Source organism: Herpailurus yagouaroundi, unplaced genomic scaffold (genome assembly GCF_014898765.1).
Source record: "Herpailurus yagouaroundi ecotype Mexico unplaced genomic scaffold, PumYag 162, whole genome shotgun sequence".
NCBI classification, from domain to species: Eukaryota; Metazoa; Chordata; class Mammalia; order Carnivora; family Felidae; genus Herpailurus; species Herpailurus yagouaroundi.
Window position 1 is genome coordinate 56,477,835 of NW_024412403.1, and position 12,045 is coordinate 56,489,879.

Here is a 12,045-nt window from a genome sequence, read left to right on the forward strand (position 1 = left end):
AAAGAAAGAAAGAAAGAAAGAAAGAAAGAAAGAAAGAAAGAAAGAAAAAAGGAAAGAAAAAAGAAAAGGAAAGAAAAAGAAAAGAAAGCAAGGAAGAAAGAAAATGAAAGATCTATTCAAAAACACAGGACCACTGAGGGCAGTTCAACAACCACTGCAAGGCCAACAAGTACTCAAAGAAAACAATTATAATTCCATTTGGATTGAATCTGGATGTTCTTGATTTTGAACCAAAGTTTTTATAATCAGTCACCAATTGTCAAATTTTAGCAGCAACACTAAAAATGTCTTTCATCAACACTAAGAATGTGGGAAACTTGCTTCCTTTTCTTCATGCTGAATGCAGGGACTTACCAATACCCATTTGAAATGTATAAGAAACCTTTGTCTTTCAATGGTAATTAATTTCTTGGCAGAGGATTTGTTCTTCATTATGAATAAATACTATGGTTTCAATTGTGGGAATACCCAATTCAAAACAAATTGGTAAGCAGCTAATATATTATAGGTATGTTTGTTTGTTTGTTTTCCAGAAAACCCTGGATGCCACTATTATGTCTGGGTAATTCTAGCCTTTTTGGGATTAGCTCTGATTGTATCACTGATCTTCAATATTTCCCACTATGTGGAAAAGCAGCGACAAGGTAAGACATTTTGAGAAATAGCCACACATCTACTCCCGCATGAATGGAGACTGAGTCACTGGAAAACCTACAGAAGAAGACAATTTTATGAAATGAGATGCAATAGGATATTTTTATCTGTAGAAAATCTATTTGATACTTTTTTTCCAAAGTTTTCTTTTTACTTTAAAAATACAATCATATTAGAATATGAAAAGACTCCCAATCTTCGCTTTATCTCTGCCCTGAGATACAGAGTAAGAAAGAATTGTCCTGGTAAAATGTAGTTTTTCTTCTCCAATTCAACAGTAGTTGAGAAATTGTAATTTATTCTGTAGCAGCCATAAAGATTCTCACTGATACGTGATGGGAAGAGTGAAGACTAACTTTTCAAGCTTCTACTCATGCCTACTCAAACCCCTCAGCATCAAGTCAGAGCCTCTAATGTGCAGTAGGACTGTATTGGGATCAGGAGAGAACTAGAAAAGCAACAGGCTGACCCACAGGCATTATCTAACACTCCCAGGGTCAGCTTTTCCTTTCGACAGCTGGTCAGCAGTTTTAACCATGTGGTTTTCATCCTCATGGGCATGACTGAAATAGTGTCGTGTGCAGCAATTGGCACAATCTTTGCACACTATTGGCATTCAACACAAGCGTGTTGGGTGGATGGATGGATGGATGGATGGATGGATGGATGGTTATGCAAGTTCACCTATTTCTGGGAAAGGTCTTAATATGCTAGAGCCAAAATTCTATTGGGGGCAGGACATTTCTGTGGTAATAATGAATAGAAAACAAAATGTCAATGCTTTTTAACAGATGAAAATAAGATGAAGTTAGTAAAATTACATTAGAAACATGTGACCCAGAAAAACTGCAGGGCGCTAATTTAGAACAACAGTCAGATTCTGGGGAGAGGCCTTGATCCTCTTATGAGTGTCTTCAGTGTTGCTAACACAAATATAAAATATAAAGAAGAAGACATTATTGTCACGCCTCCCAAAAAAGATAAGAAGCACTAGAAAGTGAAGTGGCATAGTTGAGGTCACACATCTACTCAATAGCAAAGCCAAGGATAGGGGCCCAGTCTGTCTAATTCTCTGTCCAAATTGGTTTCCATGAGCACATTCTGTTTTTACACTGTTGATCAAATGTCCTTGGCCAGAAAGCCAACACTCTTTTAGGATCTCTATTTATCATTTCTATGCCTGAAACTCCAGGCAGGCAATGCTTTTTCATTAGCAATGATTTCAGCAATTAATTTTTTTATCAAATATTTTTTCAAATACCTTTTATAAGTCAGATACATCAATGACCCACCATCCAACATCTTTGAAAAAAGTTTTCTTCATAAAAAAATGAGCTAACATTAGAATTCTTCTTTTTATAATAGCTTAACATGACTATAATTTCTTCACTAAAATGTTTTACGAATGCAGATAATATTATCATTTGAGTTGGAAAAAGGTGAACGTAGAGCCATAGAGGTGAAATGTTTGCAGGTGGAAGCCAGGGCAAGAATAACCATCATGAACTGGTATTTCACTCTTCCACTGATTCCAGTGACAATCATCCAGAGATCTGTGTGGGACCAGGGAACAAGTGGGCTTTTTAGTTCTCAGTTTTGATGGTTTGTCCATTGGAATTTATTTATCCATGTTCATACCATTTGCCATCATATGAACTCCTTCTGAGAGTTGTTTTCTTATAATGGTTAGTTGACCACTACTAAAAGACTGTAGACTAATTTTTTAGAAAGGAGAGGAGAGGAGAGGAGAGGAGAGGAGAGGAGAGGAAAAAGAAAAGAAAAGAAAAGAAAAGAAAAGAAAAGAAAAGAAAAGAAAAGAAAAGAAAAGAAAAGAAAAGAAAAGAAAAGAAAAGAAAGACTTTTTCCTTAAAAAAAAAAAAAGACTTATTTTTTTTTCTTTTCAATTGTACAAACCCTTACTGCCTCAGGCATGCCATAAATTACTTTGTCTAAAAGCAGTATGGTAGGAAATAACAGTTTTTTAAAAGCAGGAAATAGTAAATTACACTTATTGTTGTATTTTTAAAATCAATTTCAGTTCTCTCAATTTGTTTTTAGCATCATGGCTTTTGAAGTCAATCTGTCATGAATTAGAACCCTGCTTTCAATATTTACCTGGGAGATCTCTTATACAAGAAGCATAACTTCTCATAGTCTCAGTTCCCTTGTCTACAAAATGTGGAGAATATCATCTATACCATAGGGCTCTTGCCAAAATTATACAGATACCTCGGCACAGTGCTGGGGGCTGAGGAGGTCATTCCTGCATGGCGTATAGCCCACATCACCACTATTGGTTGCCCTGGTGCTTCCTTCCCTCCTTCCACAAATATTTGTTAAAGGCTTGCTATGACTATGTATTATCCCATTTAACTTTAGTGTTGGTTATTTCAGGGAATGTTAGTTCCTCTGGCTTCTCACCGCTCCCACCAACTCTATATTCTGTAGGTCCTCTCCAGCTCCTGTGTCACTTCCTGCCCCACCTCTATATTATCTAACACGTCTATGCAATAACCTCTATTGCTGTGTTCTTTTAAGTCACATACAGGCTCATTTTAGAGAGTTTTCCACAGGCTCTCATGGAATCAGTTCTAACCATTAGCCTACTGCAAATTACTTTATTTGAGCAAAACCTGCCCTTTGTAGGTAAGCACACAACCCTGGGTCTTGCATTTTATTAGCGTACAAACCTCAAATTAGCTTTGCACAGTGCTCACTGATGCCAAAATGCCTTTCATTCTCATCCCACCTCCCTTTTTCTGTTTGCAGCCCTCTCCCGAACATCTCCGCTTCTCCTGACGGTTTCCCCCAAGCATCAGTAGTAACTGCCACCCTTGCTAGTCCACATGAGCAAATAGCGCTTTCTCACACAGGGGTTCCAGCAGACTCTGGGATTAGTTCTGCCAACTGACTTCCTCCCAGTCCTGCTAAAGACTCCTCCGGGTTTGTTTCTCCTAGCCAGACAGACCAGAGGAGATTCAATTATGTTTGCCAGCTTTTCTGCCACGTGGTCTGGGAATACAGTGCCTCTGTACCCGTGTCCCCATGGAACTTTTTATTTTTGCATTTTTGTGCTATTCTTTGTGGCTAAGAAACTTGCAAGATATGACTCCACCTAAGGCGAAGAGTCAGTGAATGAGTTTTGCTGGTGTATTAAATAGCTTACAAAAGAAAATCTCCACCCCGGCAACAATACAGTATCTACACATTCAATCAGGTAGACATGATAAGCCTCTCCTTGATGTTTTCTGTAGCTGTGCTAGGTAGAGGCTTTGTAATGGAGTTATCCCTTCCTCCCAGAATAAACCCTACATTTTATGTGATTCTTTGTCTGTTCTTTGGGAGGATTATATTTATTTCTTTTTCTGCTAGGAATGTATTAGCTTTGTCTTCCTTTAAAACCAAAAAATATCCTTTATCCAACCTTTCTTCTCTGTTTTGAGAAGAAGGATAAATAAGTTCATAGTTTGCTCATACATCAAAGTCCTATCAGTATATTTCCTATACGCTTGAAAATTATGGCACATTTTTCACATTTTCACATGAAGAATGTATCCAAAAATGCTATTATGGAGTTTAAGTCATGTGCTGTTTTTTCTTGTTATGTATTGCATATGGAAGAGTAAACACTATAAAGGGGAAAACATAAAAGCAAATGTTTGCTTACATCCTCTCAACCATGAACCTGACCGCAAGTTGTCTATATCTGAATCATAGAAAGGATTATGAAAACTCACCCAGTTCTTCTCACACAGAATCTTGCAAATGCAACTGCTTCATAGCAACATAAAAACTGCTTTTTATTTGACTAAGTATCACTGAGATAATTGGGTAGCTTTTAAATCATGTCATTTATTTTTATTAAAAAAAATTTTTTAAGTTTATTTTGAGAGAGAGAGAGAGGCAGAGGGGACAGAAAGAGAGGGAGGGAAGAGAGAAAGAGAGAGAGAGAGAGAGAGAGAGAGAGAGAGAGAGAGAGAGAGAGAATCCCAAGCAGGCTCCACGCTGTCAGCACAGAGCCAGATGTGGGGCTCAGACTCATGAACTGTGAGACCATGACCTGAGCCAAAATCAAGAGTTGGTCACTTAACTGACTGAACCACCCAGGCACCCCTATTTTTAACTAAACTTATAAGCCTTCATGACGGAGCAAACTCTATTCAGGAGCCTGAGCTTGCTGACCTTTCTCCTTAGCTCCAACCTCTAAACTTTTGATTACCACTCCCCTATTTATTTTTTTTAATGTTTATTCATTTTTGAGAGAGAGAGAGAGAGTGTGTGAGGAGGGGAGGGGCAGAGAGAGAGGGAGACACAGGATCTGAAGCAGGCCCCAGGCTCTGAGCTGTCAGCACAGAGCCCAACTTGGGGCTTGAACTCACACAACGTGAGATCATGACCTGAGCCGAAGTCAGATGCTTAACCAACTGACCACCCAGGTGCCCCTACCACTCCCCTATTTAAAGAAATCATATACTACCATACTTCTTATAGTAAGGATGTAAAACTAAAACCACACAAGTACAGATCTCCAGCTCCGGATTACACATTTAAATTCTAAGAGGAGTGGAGAAGGTGGTGTCCTTGACCTTTTTAAGGACTTCTTCACTTACTTTTTTCACTTCTTCACCTACCCACTACTTACTTTTTTCCCCACATTGTTTTAATTTCCTTTCCTTCCATGTAAGGATCACATCGTTATATTGTATCCTTCATATAGTGGCTTCTGTTTTCTTTTTCCCACAAATCTTTTTGGTCCAAACCTAGTTTTCCTTTTCTCTACTGATAATCCATCCAACATTTTCTTTCCATAGAGCTATCCTTTCACACATCACGTTAGTATAGTTTCCAGGTACCAACATTCATACTCCAAGCACCTCCAACTGGAAAATCTACATTATCTTTTAAAAATATTAGTCTGGGAGCTCCTGGGTGGCTCAGTCAGTTAAGCATCTGACTTCAGCTGGGTCATGACCTCAGGAGTTGTGAGTTTGAGCCCTACGTTGGGTTCTCTGATGTCAGCTTGGATCTTCTGTCTCCCTCTCTCTGTCCCTCCTCTCCTCTCTCTCTCTCTCTCTCAAAAATAAAAATAAAAAATAAAAATAAAAAAACATTTAAAACTATTAGTCTGTGTGGGGTAACCTTTGACCCCATGCCTATGTTTTCTTATTCTATTTAAGTAATGTCACTCTTTATTTTTGCCTTCAAATTCTTTATTTTTAATTTTTTCTTTCAATTTAACACTTACTTGACGACAATCCTCTTGCCAGAAGTGAGATTCGGTCATTTCACTACAAATCAAGCTTTACTTGCAATTAAAATTGCATTTTAATTATACCAAGTTGTTTTCAGCTAATCCATTTAATGAAGAGATTGAATTCAAATCAGCACAGTCAAGTTGTGGCTTATTATATGATTGGATTTAGAATGTATAGTATTGAAAATCAACTGTCATTTTCTAAAATGTTTTTAACAAAAATTATTTCATTTATCTTCTACATCTACTCACATGCTGTTGGCATTATTATCTCTACTTTATGGATAAAGAGAATAACAGGTATTTTGTTGTTTTTTTTTTTTTTAATGAAGAGTGGTTTGGTTTTAAGTTTATTTATTTTGAGAGAGAGAATGACAGAGCATGAGTGGGGTAGGGGCAGAGAGAGAGGGAGAGAGAATTCCAAACAGGATTTGTGATGACACAACACAAAGCCTGACATGGAGCTTGAAGTCATGAACTGTGAGATGATGACCTGAGATGAGATCAAGAGTCGGATGTTCAACCGACTGAGCCACGCAGGTGCCCTGAGAATCAGAGTTTTAAAAGTGATTTGCATGTTGGCACATGGCAAATGCACTGAAGAACTGCTACCCATATCCACTCTTCTGATTTCTCACCTTGAATTTTTCTATGTTACATCAGGCTACCATTTGACTAAATTCTTGTATATGCATTTTAATTCCAGGCAAATATGAACAATAATTAACGACCTGGTATAAACATTTCTGTCATTTAAAAAGAACTCAACACATACTTTGTATTTTCCAGTTTTCAATATTCTCATCTACACTAGCTAATTTTTCTTATGTTTATTGATATTATTTATGTTTCTGAAGCTTTCCGATCTTGTGTTTCCATTAACTTGTGGCTCTGTGCAACAGTAGACTTCTCTAGCCTCCCTCAACATCCATCTGTGTTCATGTTCACAAGACTAATCTGAAGGTAGTCGAAATGACTGCATCTTTTATATGCAGGTCATGTTAGGGCATTGCCTGTGGGCTAGAAGAGGAGCCTTTCAGATATATCCTAAGTGGATCACACTAATCATTTTTGGCCCCATAGATGCTACGTATACATGCTCTGCAAAACTTCCTACATTTGGTCCTTCACAGAATTCTTCCAAACACACTGACATGTGACAGGTCCATTTCATCCCCCAATGTGATGATTTCAATAATTTGTCCCAATAATGTTTCTCTAACAGTTAATGACCTCTCTGAAGAATAACTTAGCTTTGTCACACATAAATCTAACTAAAAATAATCTACCTCGTTGTTTGGTGACTTACTCAGTCATTTGAAAATATTTTTGCCAGTTCCCTACCAATACGGTGTTTTTTTGTATGTTAAAACTGAAAGATCACCCTTTGGTCACTATTTTCTCTGTGATATTGCCAGACACTCAGATAATGATGGGCTTCATTTTTATAGAAATAGCTTTCACAAGATTTTTCTATTTAATGCCAGATTGAATAACATACATTCAAAATATACCACGTATCACAGTATTTGCTATATCCATTCAATTAAACATCTAAGAAAATTTACTGATCAACAGATAATACAGACTTCTTCATAATATTAATCTTAATTATTAAAACTGTGTCCTAATTTTCCCTTAGTGTCTCTCAATAATTCTTTATGAGTCTATTGCTTTTCACCAAAAAAATTCTTAAAACTATTTTTTTTTCCAGTTTAAACATACATATTTAATTTGAAGTAAGAATACTTCCTTTTTTTGCATTTGAGCCACCATCTTCAAGGTTTAACAGTGGGTTCCTTTTGGAAACTTGGCACATAATTTTTTCATGGTTTTTATAAGCCTACATCAGATCTCTGGTCAGTATTGTCACTGCAGACCAGTATACTGTTTTTCTTAAAAACCCACTCTACTGTTTTGGTTACTTTTAGACTGTGTTCCCAACTTTTTACAGTTCTCTTCTCCTTAGAATCTTCATCTGCCCTTACTTGCATTTGCCCATGTGGATAAGATAGAATCACATCCAGAGCAACTTCCTGAACATAATTTTTATGTTCCTGTTTATGTGACAAGAAGTGTTAACAGACACTTCAGAAATAAATACATAAGTCTTCTAGGATCGTTTTGTTTCATATTTTTTTGTTTGTTTTTGGTAGGGAAGAAAAGCTTATTCAAATCACTAAGGGCAAAGAGGGAAATATGACAGAAGGAGACAGAGCTGTTTCATGGAATGTGAAGACAGAAGGGACAGTGTGCCCCACCTACTTTGGATTGCCCACCGGAAAGGCAGGGGTAGAGGTCCCCATGTTCATCACTTGGTGTTCCCCGGCATAAAATGGCCACACATGAAGGCTCTATATCACTTCCAGACTGTGTTGTGCTTCCACCTCAAATTTCCAAGAGAGAAGAATGGCCCAAATGAGATAAGATCATTATATCTGGTAGTGGTGGCCAACTGTCTTGATTTAAGATATTAACTGATACTGAGGACAATGAGGCTAAGCTCCCCTCACAATATTCTCAAGGTTTAACAAATGTATGTCAACTTCTTTAATTTGTCTATTTTTAATATCTTTCAGGTAAAATGTACAGATGCACTGAAGACTACATTCCCAGGTATGTAGAAAATAAGTTCCATATTATGATTCCCAACTAATAAGGGGAAGTAATAAATGCTATATTGCTTTTAGGTTTGGCTTGGGGTTGTCACATTTGGGTAAAAATAAAATGAAAAGTGAGTTTTAATTATTTTTACTCCTATCTGAAGATGAAGAACTATACTGTTATTATTTTCCCTAGTTACTCATCCTGAGTCAATAACAGAGCTGGTTAAGGGACGAAGTGAGACTCTAACCTGGTATCTACAGAATTCTTGTCAATTTCAAAAGGCTGTATCCTAGATTATGATTCAAATCAGATTGTAAGAATTCAGTCTGATTATATATAGAATTGTGTGGCCCTTAAGAAACCAGGGTGGAAAAGGAATCTAGCAATACTTAATAAAATTTAAGATATACAGGGGTGCCTGGGTGGTTCAGTGTAAGCATCCCACTTTGGCTCAGGTCATGATCTCATGGTCCATGAGTTTGAGCCCTGCATCAGACTCTGGGCTGACAGCTCAGATTCTTTGCGTCCCTCTCTCTGCCCCTCACCCGCTCACACTCTGTCTCTTTCTCTCAAAAATGAATAAATGTTTTAAAAAATTAAAAAAAGATACACATACATACACAAATACATGAAGATGCTTCGTGGTGTGCTCCTTTGAAAAGTAATGTCAATCATATAGGGAACTGTGATAAATCAACCCTAAAATTATATATGGTTATAGATATAACTTATTCTCTTTAACACCTGTTGAATTAGTTGCAGGGAAATTTGTATGATTTTTCCTTATAAAAAAAGGTTTATGGTATAAACAATAGTAAAGAATTTTCATTTTCTTGCACAGTATATTCTGGCCCAACTGTGTTATTAGATTGGAAATTTCTCCTTTAGGTTAAGAAAAAAACACCTAAATATAGAGAATTTCCTAGAGGACTCTTCAAGACCTTTCTGAAATAGTAGACTGAAAGGCAGAAAGGTCTTTCACAAACACAGAGCTTTCTCACTGGGTAGGATAAGATTATAAGCTTTTTGTTAGCCTTTAAAAAGACCTTTTTAAAATTTTTCTCCATGTGGAAATATCTCTGGCAGATTCAGGATCTAAGCTGCAGGCAGATTCACACAAAGAAGAAAATCTTTATTTTTACAGTTTAACATGGGTTCTAGAACATGAGATAATTTTCAATTCATTATCTCATATCAAGATTGATTTGCTGATTTGGTTACAACAAACAACATGACAAAGAAAATCCTATATAACCATGTAGAAGTTAATCTCTTAGAAGATTTATATGATAATTATCATTTGAGAGGTAATTAAGATGCAATGTGATAGAACATCTAGCGATTTGATCATTCTACTAAAGACTGGGTAGGTACCCAGGACCTAAGGTCTCAGGATGCTAAGAGTCAGAAGGGAAAATTGGTAAAATACCCATCTCAAAGTAAGTAGGCCCTTACCTATAGGGCAAATGTGAAAAAGAGGCTGGTTCTTTTATAACACTTATTCATACATTGAACAAATATTGGTTCAACAAATAGGAATTGTGGTAGACAAGAGATGCAAAGATGCAAAGATGTAGATCCTTCCCTCATGGATTTAATCTGTTATCTATTGTAACAAGTCTCAATTTAAGCATAATTTGAATATGTGATGCAGATTCTATCTATGAAAAGTGGGTGGCGTGTTAATTCACAAGTTTATGTCTGTACTTCACAGCTTGTCTATTTCTGATTATGTAGTCTGGGAGCCAAAATCACCACTGTAGGAAGGGCATGGTGGCTCCAGGAAAAACAAAATATGTGAAATTATCTCTAGCCATTAAAACTTCAGCATGAAAACAGCAAGTGGAAATAAAAGCTATCTTTCTTAGGTAGAAGTGAAATTAGTGACGCCTCCTCAGTTCTTAGATGGTTTGAGGCTAGGGCTCCCCCACTGCACCCTCTTTCCACCCCTACCCAACAGTGGTTTGGGTGGGAAGCCATGCTAGAAGGGAAAGAACTCTGCTTCTCTGATCTTGTCTTCCTGCTTCCCTAAATCCCTGCCCTTCCTGCACTAGTAGGTCAAAAATGTGATCACTTTAAAGACCGTGTAGCATCTATATTTAACAGAAAGTCATATACACACATCCTGGCATTTACCTCTGGTCCACTTTATTTTTCCTTTAAAATAGAATTCTACACAATTCTGGTCTTTTGATCTGTGTTAGAAGTATTATACAGTGGGTATATCATGGATTTGAGATCTAGACAATTCTGGATTTGAATCAAACTCTTGTAATTACTAGGCTTGTAGTCTTGGGAAAATGAGCATTGATGAACTTCAGCTGTATCATCTGAAAAATACAGATTATAATATAATGCTTTCCATACAAAGCAGAGTTGATTTAAAAACAAAGGTACTGCTTTATCAGATGAAAATTAAGGTCTAAGAAAATTCCTGCCCATTTACGGTATATTTACCCTCTAATTTCAGAAATCAGTTCAGGTTTATGACTACTTTAAACACATCATGACTCCTTAGTTTCAGAGTCTGTTGCAAAAAACTTAGGACAGATTCTCAGCAGCTTTTTGCACAGTCTGCTTCTGGGTGACACTGAAACATGATTTTATGACAAAACAGGTCTCATCTCAGCCATTCTTCCATCTTAAGATGACTTCTTGGATTTCTGGGGCTCTGCAGGCTCCATTCACTTTGCCTCTTTACTAAATACACTAACCTAGTGCCCGGGACCAGACTTCTGGTTTTAGCTGTTCTCATCCATTCTCAAGAGGGAGGATCCTTGTGACAAGAGAACTTCTGAGTAGCCTTCCCAGACATCAAAGTGGATAGGGAGTTGAGGCCCTCATCGTGATCACTGCCACACTTGTAACCAAAATAGCTCCACATTTTCCAGCCTTCTGTTTATTAGTTTTAATGTACAAATAACTGTAAGCCATGCTCTAACCCTTCTTAAGAATTTCTTCCTAAGAGGGGCGCCTGGGTGGCGCAGTCGGTTAAGCGTCCGACTTCAGCCAGGTCACGATCTCGCGTTCCGTGAGTTCGAGCCCCGCGTCAGGCTCTGGGCTGATGGCTCGGAGCCTGGAGCCTGTTTCCGATTCTGTGTCTCCCTCTCTCTCTGCCCCTCCCCCGTTCATGCTCTGTCTCTCTCTGTCCCAAAAATAAATAAAAATGTTGAAAAAAAAATTTAAAAAAAAAAGAATTTCTTCCTAAGAATTCTTGAGGGGCGCCTGGGTGGCTCAGTCCATTAAGCACCCAACTCTTGGTTTCAGCTCAGTTCCTGATCTCACAATTTCGTGAGTTTGAGCCCCACGTTGGGCTCTGCACTGGCAGCAGGAAGCCTGCTTGGGATTCTCTCTCTCCCTCTCTCTTTGCCCCTCCCCTACTCATGCGGTCTCTATCTCTCTTTCCAAAGAAATAAATAAACTTAATAAAAAAAAATCCTTGAGAAGTACAGATAGGTTTCAAAAGTCTTATTCTTTATTAATTTTTAAAATATTTTTATTTACTTTTGAGAGAGAGAGAGAGAGAGAGA

The 12,045-nt window shown here is 37.5% G+C and overlaps 1 protein-coding gene across 2 annotated transcripts in view; it reads left to right on the forward strand.

Annotated features, from left to right (window-relative positions):
* Positions 1–12,045, forward strand: part of TRAT1 (T cell receptor associated transmembrane adaptor 1) — a 39,298-nt gene that overhangs the window by 12,433 nt on the left and 14,820 nt on the right. Inside the window, exons 2-3 of one of the 2 annotated variants that reach the window (XM_040484439.1) lie at positions 534–644; positions 8,488–8,524. In XM_040484439.1, the coding sequence (XP_040340373.1) occupies positions 534–644; positions 8,488–8,524 (148 nt within the window). The remainder of the gene's footprint in view (positions 1–533; positions 645–8,487; positions 8,525–12,045) is intronic. The other variant, XM_040484440.1, reaches the window with a different exon arrangement.